General features: G+C 38.3%; 1 protein-coding gene across 1 annotated transcript; it reads right to left on the bottom strand.

Moving 5' to 3' along the window:
- Nucleotides 1–416: 416 nt before the first annotated feature.
- LOC108681295 (zinc finger protein 16) lies at nucleotides 417–9526 on the bottom strand. Its single transcript, XM_047885537.1, has 4 exons — nucleotides 8815–9526; nucleotides 7549–7647; nucleotides 6935–7173; nucleotides 417–4531 (listed from the first exon to the last, which is right to left on the bottom strand). Exons 1-4 carry the CDS (start codon nucleotides 9511–9513, stop codon nucleotides 3256–3258), a joined length of 2313 nt encoding a protein of 770 aa, XP_047741493.1. The 5' UTR covers nucleotides 9514–9526; the 3' UTR covers nucleotides 417–3255.
- Between the last annotated feature and the right edge of the window lie 4981 nt (nucleotides 9527–14507).

The raw sequence follows: 14507 nt of genomic DNA, 5'->3' as shown, positions 1-14507 counted from the left end.
GCTCTGATTGAGAAACCGCGAGCCTTTGAACAGGCTCTGCTCGTCCCTCCTAGTTTCTTCACAAATTAGGCTGGACTTTGCTCCACTCGTAAATGATATGATGTGAAATTTCGCCATTATTGTCACGATTATTTTTCAGATCTTTAGAACATGGGGACCTTTTTTGCAAATTAACTGCATCGTTTGAAGAATAATGAACCAAGCAATAGAGAAATAGTCACGGCAACATTGATTATAAATAATCGAAGGGATATTGTTCCCAATTCATCGAAGAGCATCATGACCCGTACGCGCTGTATGTTGAGTAACTGTCAATTTTAGAATAGAAATTTCTTACAATCTGCTAGCCCGCGATCAAAACGCATCAAGAACACATGGACATAGTACAATTTAGATCATCGTTTATTGAATAAGTGATATATGTATATTCATTTCCACAGTACGATAATCTATCATTTAGCCTAGGGTAATGACTGAAAAAGTCTATTCAAATGAGACATACAGGGCCAAAGACCTTAAATCGTAGCTGGAATGAAACAGCGTGGATGTCGAAGCGATTTAAGTTTTAATGAAACGTTAGTTGCAGCAAGGCAATCGGAAAAAAATAGTAATACACATAACTATGTCCTATAATTTATATAATTATCATACAATAAATGTTTTATATTATTTTATCATAGTGTCTGCACATTCAAGTTAACAGTAATGTGTAAAAAACCTTTAAATTTGTACTTGACAGCCATATGCATTAGAGCGCAACATAATACAGACGACTAAGTTCACTTAGCGTGTCAACATTAATGTTAAGGCAGGGGTAGACACCGCTAAATCAAGTGCGGTGTAGGCGGCTAAGGGAATATATATACATTATACAAAAAGAATTGCTAACAAAATATGGCTAAAACCATTTGATCTACGAAGATCACGGAAATTAGAAATTTGTTGGGGTAGGAGCCTGCAGTGACAAGGTGGGATACCTCGCCAACGATCGCGTGAACGAAGAAACAGTCTGGAACCTAATTGATTGAATAATCATCTGTATAGGTAATAAAGATAAAAATTGTAAATATTTGATGAAGAGATTAGGCATATATCGAGAAATATATGATAAATACATAGAAAATAAATACAGCTCCATCATAGACCTCCACTGTCTTAACCCCAGTTCTACGCCTAGCAGCAAAGCAAGTAAGAGATAGCGACAAAATTGTAATAAGGAAAGCTGTAACATCTTCGTCATCTTGGACAAAATTGACTATATTTCAGGAATAAGTGAAATATTACAGAACAACTTCTAACAAGAGCCAACAAATTAATAAATACGGCCGGCGCAAGAAAACTAACCTCGATTGTCGGGAGTTGTTCGCCAAGTTATCCCTACGGAAATGTTAAAAATTACAAACAGGAACAATCTCCTCCGGTCCATAATTGGTTAATTGCTCACGCTAGCTCTCCAATCTCCAAGACAGGCCAAGAATTGGATGCTATAACAAAACCGTATATCCTGAAGAAATTTTCGCTTAGATCTAGAGGCGATTTCTTGGAGATACCTCGCAATCGGTGCCCAACTTGTCTGCTCGCTTCACCTGACTTCAATAGCTTATTCACCAACGTCCCAACCGAACAAACTTTAGAAATAATAGTCAAACATGTCTACTCTAGTGAAACTTTGCCGGCAAAAGCAATCCATCAAAATATTCCACTTGATCTCTGGGTCTGTACTTAAGAACTGCCTCTCCGGACACCACACAACAAAATATAACAGCAAATTAACGGTAGCCATAGGTAGTCCTCTTGGTCCAACATTCGCCGAATTCTACATGTGCGAACTTGAAAACCGAGTGTTGTTAGATACACAGATTAAACCCGACCTTTACTGTCCATGTTGACGACCTCTTCGTCATCGTTCGAGACGATCACATGATGGAGCTGCGCGTGGATTTGGAACTCAAATCTGTTGTGACGTTCACGTACGAATTCGTACAAAGTCACACGTTACATTTCCTGGACATACTGATGCAAGATGATAATAATTCGTTCACCAAAGTTTATCGGAAAGCTACAGACATCGGAAAGGTCCTGAACAAATAAAGTATGTCTCTAGCGCTACAAAATCAGCACCATATATATGCGCCCTCGTACATCGAGCGTTCAAAACTTTTACAACCGCTCGTGACTTTAAAACTGAACTTCGGACCTACAAGCAAATTCTTGTCAACAACGGTTATGCGAACAAAACTATTGACACTGAAAATCAAATTTCCGAGCACGTCCAAACCAAATCTACATCAAAAGCCTGCGTCGCCTGAATTTACTGTCAAAACCAGATTAACATCGGTTAATGGACAGATGAAAGAGTCCTTAATTTAATTGTGCAAAATAAGATCACCTGCACAACAGTAACTGACCAAGTACGACTCCTAATTTACTGCAAAAACAAGAAAATTAATAATTTAATCATGAAAAAATACCCATGTAAAATGCAGGAGGTTCACAACGAAACCATCACTCGCGCGACTTTGGTGGCCTGCACCAGCATCATCATGGGGTGCCCTGATACTACAAGCAGAGGCTCTTATCATCAAGGATGAGTCTCCAGTTATCAATTTGCAAACCACCGGACTCGTCATTGAACTTATTCTCGTAATAATTCTAAGTTTTGATTTCGGACCTCATATGCGATACCTTTTGAATGTATTAGGGTCATTTCCAAATTTCAAGTGTTGTATAACTCTTCACCTACTTGAGAATGAATACTGAATGTTCGAAACGCCGTATTCCGGTAAAATGTTTGGTTACCAGTTTTTCGATCTCTCAACGCCAGTAATTTTGTTCGGCTCATTGAAAATAAAAATGTTAATAAAATGCATGCTCTGGTCTTCAATCAAACCTGCACAAATAAAGAACTTCTGCTTAACTGCACTGATATCGAGAAATGTGAATTTGTCTAAACTTCATCGCGCTAGGTTTATGCTTCCATTGTCTAACAGGTCAACTAAAATTTATTATTCTTATACGGACTGCATGAAAAATACTTTGTGTGGAAAATAAACCTTACGAAGGCTAATGAAGATATGCCTGATTTCGGGAGGATTTCATCCTGGCAAACAAAATGAATGTTAGAGACAAATTGACCTGAAATAGGGCGTGCAACAATTGTGCAGGAATTAAGTTGCAGGCTTCATTACCTGACAAAACGGAAATTAGGAGACTCGATTCTAATTTAATAGAAACTACTACTATATATGTACATCGTTATTCAGTATTAGCTTCGTTCCACATGGTCCTGTTTGACGCAACACGCCTCTCCTTGCTTCCTGGAACTGTGACCACACCTTGGGTGGTATAAACTTTGATGGGCCCATCGAACTGGAACGACCGAGACAACAGTGAGTTGTTGTCTTCTTGCGATGTGCCGCACGATAACAAATTATTGTCGTGTCCATGTTGAGACCCTACAACACCGGACACGCAACTTATACCTTGAATTTCCTCGCCAACGGTTCTTACGTTTTGCAACTTGAGTTCATCTTGGTCAAGCTCGTCCTCGTCATCAAGCTGGAGTTGAAAAGTGCTCGTCTGGACGCCGAGAGCATTTGCTGTGGGAGATTCGACATCCTCTGCCTCAGGAGCGTTGTCACTCAACTCATAGTGCACTCCGTCGCACTTGACATGGAAGGCTTCAGGACGGACTTCCAGCACCTGGCCTTGAATAGAAGCCAGGAAGGAACTTCGGTCTGAGCTCTGGATGAGATAGCGCGGCAAGCCATCGGTCTGGATGATATGCAGTGGCCTAGACACAACCTCAACTTCTTCATTATTCACTAGCTGAACTTCACCTTCGAGGTCTTCAGGGACAATTTTGAGTGATTCAGAGTTTTCATAAAATTCGTTCTCATCGGTTGCCATGGAATGATTTTGTGACCAAGGTTCATCAGCCACACTTGGAGGGTTCACACGAACACAAGACTCGGGCTGAGACAAATTTTGGTCATGCTGCAAGAGGTGCGTCATGAGCATGGGCTTGCGCATGAAGCCTGTGTTACATAAGGTGCACTCGTAAGGCTTACGTTCTGAATGAATGAACTTGTGCGCGTTACGGTTATCCCGCGAGTTAAATGCTTTACCACAAATTTCGCATTTGAAGGGTTTTTCACCAGTGTGAATTCGGAGGTGCTTCTTGAAATGTTCTGGATAAACAAATGCAGCACTACAAATTTCACATTTGTAGGGTCGTTCACCTGTGTGAACACTCATTTGATGATAGACTAACAACCTTCTTCTTTTAAAAGCCTTATCACAATCAGGGCATTGATGCTTCTTTTCTTTGAGATGAGTTGCACGCTTGTGGCTTTGTAAATTACTTCTCTGGCTGAAAGTTGCTCCGCAAATTTCACACTGAAAAGGTTTTTCTCCGGTATGTATTCTCTCATGGTCTTCGACTTCGCCTTTACGAGCAAACATTTTATTACATAGTTTACAAGAATAATTTTTAACGCCAGTATGAATAACTTTGTGGAGTTCAAGACTTCTGACTGTTTTTTGAACTTCATTTTAACGTTATATTAATTATTGATAGTGTTAAGTTTCAATCATTTGCTAAACATCGCTCGTCGCCCGCTAGTCCCGGCCACGTTTAGACATTTCTATGATATTTTCTTTGTAAATTGTGGCTTGATCCATGGTTTATTGGCTTTAATACGCAACTTTTTTGTGGAAGAACTTAGATTCTAATGCAATAATGGAAATAGTATACTGTTTTGTCGTAAATAAGCGCCGTCAATCTACGGTACCATCTATGGGAGTACCTACGGCTACGTCACAATCTTGTGTGAGCAAGCTGGACATCTTCGAGCTGTAAGTCCTGTAAAAAGTAGATTATAACCTGTACTCAGGTTGCCTAAAGATCAAACTTTTTATTACTGTGGGTCTATTATGTGATATTACTCCTCGTTGCACTTTGGAAATTATTTTAGTTAATGTTTCATTTGTCTAGGCGATGTGCTACAAAGTTCTCTCCTTGCGAACTAGGTATCTTCGAGAGTTATTCTATCATATATCGACTTTCAACTATCAATATGTGACCAAAGGATTAAATTATAATATTAATTTATTTCAACAAATTCCATCGGTAAACGAGGTTATGTTGTGAGGTTATTTTAGTTGAGTTACCCCTCGCTGACAAATTTTGTGTGCTCAGTGGGACTGGGTGGGGATCCAAGCACATCGACTCGAATTTAAAGAGCCAGATCTGTTCTGCTAAGACTCTGCCGTAGTTGTGGACATATCTCGCAAGCTTAATCGACTCAAGAGAGCTTATTTAAACCATGCGTTAGCAAGAGAACCACTGACGGACAAAATACGGCGTAAGCAGTTATTGGTTAGTCCCAGCTGCTGGCGGCGTCTAGGTGCGGCTAACGGTACCGTGCGCACCCTCGTGCCGTAGGGACTAATACCCTCTGCGCATGAGTATCTTGATCAGCGCTTATCAGGGCTCGTGCACGCGGGGCTCGCGCTTTTTTGGGTTTGGGCGTAACTGTCGTCTAACCCTTCGATTTTCTCAGCAGTGCATCGGGGCTCGTACTATCAGTAACTGTGAATGGCTTTTCGCGTTTCAGCGCGTCGTACCCGTGTCACTCGCTGAATTTTCTACGTTTCGAATTCACGTCACGCGGCATTTTACCACTTGGCGAGCCTTGTACCTCTGAAGTTGTAATTCGGTCTATTAGAGCTTTTGATTGGGTCTATTAGAGCTTTTGTACTGTCGGTGAAGAATAATATGTATCTACCCCGACTGAATAAATTGTGCGCCTTTATACGACGAATCTCGTACACCACTTGGAGATCATCAGTGTAAGTTTCTCTCGTGTTTATTCCTACCTTCTCCAACGCAAGGGAATTTAGAACCGGAACAAAGCGCTACACTTTAGCCCTTTTGTTAAATTCTCTGCGAAAATCTGCGAATTCGGCAAGCTACTCATAACTATTTCAATTTCGCAGCAGTGTTTCTGGTTCCACTTGGAAGATGAAAATAGGTAACATGTCAGGTGTCGATCTGGCGTCTCATTATATTCATTTTAATTATATTATACGATTAGATCATCTGTATTGGAGACATAACATTTGCTACAAGTGATAGAGATTGATAGAAAAGTACTAGACCTTAGTCAGCGTCTGGAGACATCACGTGATAGATCAAGCGATAGCCGTGACTCTATAAAAGGCCTGAGAACCTTACTTAGTAATGCCACACGCAGAAGCTAACAAGCGCGCCGCGATATAGCTCGCGTTGTTGTTGTAATTGTACAACGGTTGTTGTTGTAATTGCCGTTGTACAACGGTTGTTGTTGTTGTAATTGCCCATCCTGGTAGTGGCGACTAGGGAGAAGTGGTGATAGGTCAGTTTTTCTGGGCACTTAGCGACTGGTAGTTCTACGACCATCACTGGCTCGCTGCCCTGCCAGAACCATTTTTGTATTACACAACACCCTGGACAAGTCAGATACTCATTTATCAACCAGAGTTGGATGAATGGCTGAGTTGACCATGAGCTGAGCTTCCCGGATGAACTTGTCCTCAATGGGACTCGAACCCGGGAGCTGGGTGCGAGAGACTGAGTCTCTCGCCACTGCACCACCGCAGCTCCTAACGGTTGACGTCTTGGCTCTACCTGTATCGTATCACTCTTCTATTATCACCTCCTATATAGATAAGTTCTCTAGACAAATAGTGTCTTACTTAAACCCTTCTCTACCCTGTAGGCGCATACTTGTGCATCTGGGACAGACACTGGCTTCTTGCGCTATAACAAGTCACCTTCCAAAGAGCTGAGAGCTGCGCCTGTAAGGCATCGAGCTGCAACTACAACAAGTCACCTTCTGAAGAGCTGAGAGCTGCGCCTGTAACGCATCGAGCAGCAACTATAACAAGTCACCTTCCAAAGAGCTGAGAGCTGCGCCTGTAAGGCATCGAGCTGCAACTACAACAAGTCACCTTCTGAAGAGCTGAGAGCTGTGCCTGTAAGGCATCGTGTTCTTCAAGTTGTCGGAAGCATTTCTTGCATAATAAAGACGTCTCCCGCAGCAATGGAGAGGCAGGTAACAGAGGTGGCCGAAGCTGCAAGGCGTCTGACAGTGCGCAGCTCAATGGTTGAAGGCAGTGAGAGGTCTTCATCTGTGAGTGAAAAATGAAACCTGCTAAATTGCTCATATTTGTGGTTGGTGGTACATGGGTTAGGGATGCATTTTCTAACAGAACAAATTTGAACATTCAAAAATCAATTATTTTTGGTAATTTAAGAAAAGACACAGAGCTTGTGATGCTTGTGTTCTGAGAAGGAAAGGTGATCAAGCTAAAAAATATTAAATGTCCCATCAATCGGAATCATTATGAATGTATAGAAGATTCCTATTAATGAATATCCACAAGAGAGTCATGAACATATCGAGTTACATTGAACTGTTAAAAAAATAATATAATCACTGTTAAATGAAATAATAAAATAGCACTGTAAAATAATCACTTTTAAGTGCTTATGCATGTACATACACTGGGATTGAGGATATCAACAGCTCCTCTTGCAGACACCGTCAGTTTTGCCCCACACAAGAAGCAGTGATCATTCACTCGTGGCTGCTGTGTGGTATTCTGCAATGCCAACACAATTACTGATCAAATATTGAAATATGAAATCACAGCTTGGAGTACACAAAAAAGCTCGGACTTAACTTAAAGATTGAAAGACAATTTACCTATCCTAAAGAATAAAAATTTTGAACATTTTTAATTGATGATTCTAGCACTGCACTAAAAAATCATAATAATTCCATGACCTATCATCAGATGAGAGCCTTCTAGTTACAATTCTTGGGATAAACTTTCTATAGGCTTATCAAAAGCTGAGCATTAGGTGGCTTAGAGTTCCTGCATTTCTACATCCAAGTTGACAAAGAATTATAGAGGATTTTAATTCCCCAACAAAATTTAGAGTCGCCCCAGCTTCTGGTAATGTAAATCAGAAGCTGCCGATTCTGAAAATTTTTCCTGGGTCCAGGCTTCAGATTATTAGAATGCAATATTTTCAAGAATGCTTATATAATGACCATGAACAGTAAACTGATTATACAATTCAGAGACAATTTGTGAAAAGAATGTAGATCCAGCGCCATAATCTGACAAGATTAACTCCTTAGTATTTTTTTATTCAACAAATTATGGTTATTTCTGGTTAATATTTATTATGGTTATATTTATTATGGTTAATATTTATTCAGTTCTGATATTCCCAATATCAGAAATTGGGAGGATTTTTGTCTAGGAGTTCTTTCACTCCAACTCAAGATCTATTAAACATAGATGAATGGTTTAGGTAACAGGTAAAATGGTATATGTAACATACGTAGTTCATGCATACTAGTTCATTTGTAAAAAATCTTTCAAGCATTGTATGTACATATAAGAATTCAACATTCAAGATTACTCCTAAGTTTATCTTTGCCCTACAAGAGTAATACTAGCTGTTACCAAGCAAAAAAAATTGTTTAAATGGAGACTTAAAACAAAAAAAAAGAAACAGATGATAATCTCAAAAACTCATTTGAAGCCAGAATAAAACTTAAGCACAGTTTTCCTGACAAGAATTCCCGGGGCCATACTTTCAAAGCTCGCTAAGTTAACGTAAGTACTTACGCTCTATTTTCTTGTCTATGATTGGTGGATTTTGCTTGAAAGGCCGTCAATGATTAGCTGATGAACTTACGATCTCTTAACTTTTTTTGAAAGTATAGGCCCTGGTAAGAAAAATTACTGGCTCACCTCAGAATGAATATCCTCACTGACATGGTGAACAAGAGGAGCAGGTGTGGCATCCAGCTCCTCGCTGTCAACTAGTGTGATCATGGGGTGTTCGGATCTAGCTTCACTCTTCACAAATGATTTATGATCCAAGGCTTGTGCTTCATTACAATATTTCTTCCTGCTGGAGCAGATCGCAAGTAAATCCCTGTTTTGGTTCAATGGTAGAGCACAATCTGAGTTGAGCTTTGACAGGACAGGCAAGCTGTTGTCACTGATGATGAAGCCATTACTTGTTCCATGAACTTCCTTTCGATGATTGTTTGATGTTGAACTGAAGTTGACAAACTGAGCTTGATGATGATTGTTGGCAAGAAGTTCATTATGGTTATAATGGTTCAAGGAGTTGCTTGTTGCACTTGCAGCATTGGTAAGGTTCATCCTGGTCATCACCAGGTCTTCATTGCCTTCAATGCTTGTGACCTGCAAACTGGAGCTTGACAATCCCATGGAGAGCTCATCTGATATATCATCTGACATATCAACTCTGAGGCCCGCAACATCAGCCATGCTACGTATGTCTTGCATGTCAGCTGCAGAAACATTACCCAAGTGTATTCTTTCCTCATCATCAACAGGTAAGGCCACCATGTTCACTGAAGTGTCCATTGACTCGTTTTGAAAACTTGGCAGCTCCAATGATATCTGGTTATCATCCATGCCCCTGGAAAAATATACCTAATTTAAAAATAATGAAATGTATTTTAGCATTATTTTTTATGAGGAATCAAAATTAACAAAATCTTTATTGTTTTTCAACATTCCTTTTCTGTTGATTGCTAGGTTATCTAGACAAAATTTTCAGCTTCAATCATGATCCCTTCAATTATATTGATAGTATATAAGCTAAGTAGAAAGGTATCAAAAATGTACAGTATAAGTATATATATTTGACATAGGTAAAAACTTGGGGTTTTTCATGCTTGAAATTGGGAATGAAAATGCAGAAGCTTGGGCCACACAGGGCATGATACGGAACTGAAAAATTCAAGACTCTCATGCATGAAAAGCAACTTAACCCAATATAATAACATTTTTTACACTCAAAGCCTGTCTCTGCTTTTTGTTAATTGGAAAAGAATGGTTTTGAATAAATGACATTTTAGTAGGAGATGTAAATTTTCTAATCAAATAGTACTTCAAATGGTTATTGGTTATTTTGGGCCCACAAGATTGTTAGTAAAAGGTGTAACATTTCTTGTCTGGCCCAATTTGCAATGTTGGGTAGAAGTTTCCTAAAATCGTGGTTATAAACAATTGTTTAATAAGTGATTTCCAAAATTCATGGATGAAAATAGGCCATTTTTCTTACTTTCTAGTAAAGAAAAATATAGAAATGTCAGAGGAATGGCAGAAATCTGCCAGATTCTTGTTTTTTTCCAATTCACAGGTGGCTTTTGCCTAATTTCCACTTTGGAATCTGGCTACGCTTTACACTAAAAATCTCATGGGACAGGTGCAGTCATCATTTATATATATATATTAGCTTTAGAGGGAGCTCCGGGCTACATCTATGGAAACGTTAAAACTCGCAAAGAAGACAGCCCACTAAGGCCTATAATTTTGCAAACTACTTCTCCAGTGTATAAGACCTCTAAATAAATTGATGCTATAATTAAACCATATATCCCTAAGAAATACTCTCTGAAATCTAGAAATGACTTCTTGGAAATTCTTCATGCCTAACACCCTTCTGTGTCTGCTAGCTTCACTGGATGTTACTTGTTTGTTCACTAATGTACCAACCAAAGAAACATTAGGAATAATCATAAAGCATGTGTATTCTCATGAAACCCTGTCAGCTCCACCTATACCAAAAAAGATCTTAATTGGCCTTCTTCGCCTCTGTACATCAGAATCTCCCTTTCATGGGATGCCCTCTAGGTCTAACTTTTGCAGAATTTAACAAGTGTGAACTGGAAAATTGAGTGTTACTCAATGCACAGATCAAGCCTGAGCTTCACTGCAGAATATATAGATGATATTAATGTTGTCTTTCAAAACAAAGAGCTGTTTCCTTAGGTACTAAAATGTGGGGACACATTCCTTAGGTACTAAATTTCTTTTTCTCCATACCTATTGTTAGGTATGGATTTTTAAACAGTAGGAGTTGGCAGTAAGATTTAGAGGTGAAAATGTCTAATCAATTTTGCTCCAGTAGGAGTGTATGAAGCCATCCCTTCCTATTTTCTATTTATTATTTTGAGTGATCACTCTTAGCTTTTCACTTTATTTTATTTTTTTCTGACATGCGTGTTTGCTCTTCTTTAACTAGAAGAGGGCCAACTCCAGATCAAATCTTGGGCATCGCCCTCTACTATGGCCAGGCCACTTTAACTTTGGAGCTTTGGCTATTTATACAATTGTATGTTCTTAACCTTATGGAAAGGCTTAGTTCATTCCAATAATTAATTGACTAATTTATATTGGAGTCTGCCCTTACTTTTACTTCTATGATTTCACTTTATATGGCCTCTTAAAATTGCTGCTAACTGCTTGGTGGTACAAGACTTTAAGGCGGGTGCAAGGCTGTTACATTACGGTTGCAATACTAAAATAGTGAGACAAAGCATTTAGGCACATTCAGCTGTTACTTTTTTCACCACTTTTCAACAGCTATTTCTAATTCATTTCCATAGAATTCCTGCATATCTGGTGCAACACTTCGTTCAATTTTTGGGGGGCTTTCAGGGACTACAAATGTGCAATCTGAGATGCTCCTTATTGTAAAGGGTGTATAAATTCATTGCTTCATAAGATTGAATACATTTATAACAACTAAAAAGTTAAATATTTTTGTTCTACCATATTGTGCATTTAAAACTTGTTTCTACCAAGGTTCTTGTACTTTTCTAGTTTTCTGACAGTTATGTTTGACTGGGTTCTTTTGTCTTTAAGGTTGGTGAACCTCTATTAATAAATCTACCAAGCTCTTATTCTGGAACTTGCCCTCATTCTGAATTTATTTGGGTGCCAGCTTCCTCAAGCTTTGTACTGGTCATCCTAATAAGATTTAAAAACACATCATTTCAATGTATATTAAGGGTATAGATATATTGATCCCAAACAAATACACGAAAGAAAAAAAACAATAAAAAACAAAAAAAACACATAAAAAAAACGTTTTTTTTACTAAAAAAAACACTCTGGGAAAAAATACGTTTTTTTTGCATCTCTATCCTTGGGATCAAGTCCAAAAAATAAAAAGTTCAATTTGTTTCTTGTTTGAGTATCAAGTCCATCAGAGCACTTTGCAGATCAAACTGCAAAGAGCTTTGGAACATGGATCAGTCTCGAAGTTTACCCATGAAATTGGACAAAATCACAAATTGACATTCCTAGATATATTAAAAGTTAATTGAAGATAATTCCTTTATCACTGTTTTCCTAAAACCTACCAATATCAGGAAAGTGCTTAACAAAGAAAGTGAATGCCCTCAGCACGATAAAACCAGCACAGTGCACATTCTCATCCTCCAAAAAAAATTTATAAGCTATTCGTAATGTGCCAGATGTAAAATAAAAGCATCCCAAATTACCTCTGGAAATGGGGTAATCCGGGACACTTTAAATAAAACTTAATTTTAAAAAATTTGAAGCATGCAGAGTGTACTCATACATTACTAACAGTACTCTGATGTCTTCCTCTTCCTTTGTAGATGATGTAGATGTAGAATGAATGACATTTTCTGTGATTTTTACTTGCTTTCCCTTTTTAATATGAGATTACCATATCCATACATTACTGTATTATTGATGTGATATTACCATATCCATGAACATGCCATTGAGCATTTACAACCTTGTCCACTGCAAGCTTCATATCAGCAGCCTTATAGAATTTCTTCTATATCTGTCTGTCCTTACAGGACGGCTTGTAGCTTCACGCTATTTTAATAGGGTCAAGTGAATTCACTATAACAAAAAAGATTATAAAAAAATACCTGAAACCAAAAGAAATAGGTACTTTAGTGACAACCATCATATTTTTGGAGAAACAAATTATAGTTAAGGCTAATTATTTTTCATTCTATGTTGCCCAGTGCACAATTCTATGACATTCCATGCAAAATTTTGTGATGACTATGGTGCATTAATTTTTTGTTAAGTGAAATTTTTTTGCTGTGCAAGGTAAATGTAATCAAATTTTTTATTTGTTTATTGATTTTTTTTGTTAACTGGAGCCTTAGCTAATTGAGGTTCAACTGTAAATGAGTTTTTAGGGGTGGTGATGGCAATGTTAATGTTTAGGGGTGGTAATGGCAATGTTAATGCATAATAATGCCTCCTAAATGACCATGTACTTATGGAATTGAGGAGCACAGTAGCCAATAATAGGAGCGGCATGAACCTGCACTCCAAATCTCCAATACAAGCACCCTGGCAGCAGCAGCAATGCCTGGACAACTACACTAGAGCACTACAGCACCTAAATAACTGTCATTTACTTCACAACACAACAAGTGTCCCACCCTTAACAAATAGCACTGAAGCATTCATGGTCATGGAGGCCCCCTCCCCCTGCTCCTCAAATTAGTAGCACTGGAGCTGTGGAGTGTGGAGCACTCCAGCCATCCTGCCCCTGGTGGATCTAAATGACCAACTGTTTCCTAGAATTCCACCATGTCCCTTATTACCCCATCTTGCAGAAATGGCTGCCATTTATATGGAATGAGATACGCAAATTCTGTCAATCACGTTTTTTAGCCAACCCCTGTGTGCAACACTCACAACAGTACTGCAACTTTTATGAAAGTAAAATTTTTGGTAATACTTTAGATCAAGTGCATCCAAAAAAAAGGGTGTTTTTTTAATTATATGTTTTTTGGGATGTAGATTAAGAATCTGAAATCCGTTTTTGGCAGTCGGCATCGGAAATTTTTAATGGAACCTGTTCCTAACTGGACCTAACCTGCAAGGTTTTCATTGATTGGCTAGGTTTTTCGGGCCGCTGGACGGACTCCAAACATAGAAAATACCTAGCCGATCAACGAAAACCTCGCAGGTTAGGTCCAATTAGGTACAGGTTCCATTAAAAATTTCCAATGCCGACCGCCAAAATCGGATTTCAGATTCTTAATCTACATCCCAATGATCCCAAAAAACGTAGAATTAAATAATATGCGTTTAAAAAATACTTTTTAAAGACAACACTTCTGAACAATACAGTGTCTTGGAGGTTACACATGTACAATGAATTTCTAATTTTATTTTCAAATATTGAAAAAAAAAATATTTTTCAAAATTTTTTGAGATATCAAAATTTTGTAAATTTTCAAAATTATTTATTCTGTCAATTGATTCATGCATTGTCTTTACAATTTTGCGGTTGTTTGAGTGAGGCTAAATAGATACTTGGAATAATGGCTTACATGAAACCAAATCTCTATTTTATGCCGTTCTAAAGCATTGGCACAGTTCAAATTAAATGTAGTCGTAGCAGGCAGAGTCTAAGAATTGCCTCAATATCAAGAATTCCTAGAAAGATCTCTAGTAGGGTATCTCCTTTAAAAAGATATGACTTTAGAATAATTTATTACCTACACGAATGTTTTTTTCAATATTGGTAGAATTTATCTCTAAATTCATAGAAATTCTATGTCATGAGAGATAAAGTAAATTCTGTCAACAACGATTTAATATGAACACCAGTC

Source organism: Hyalella azteca, unplaced genomic scaffold (genome assembly GCF_000764305.2).
Source record: "Hyalella azteca isolate HAZT.00-mixed unplaced genomic scaffold, Hazt_2.0.2 contig2334, whole genome shotgun sequence".
In the NCBI taxonomy this organism is placed as follows: domain Eukaryota; kingdom Metazoa; phylum Arthropoda; class Malacostraca; order Amphipoda; family Hyalellidae; genus Hyalella; species Hyalella azteca.
Note: the sequence above shows the minus strand (reverse complement) of the source record. Positions and strands in the feature narration are given on the sequence as shown.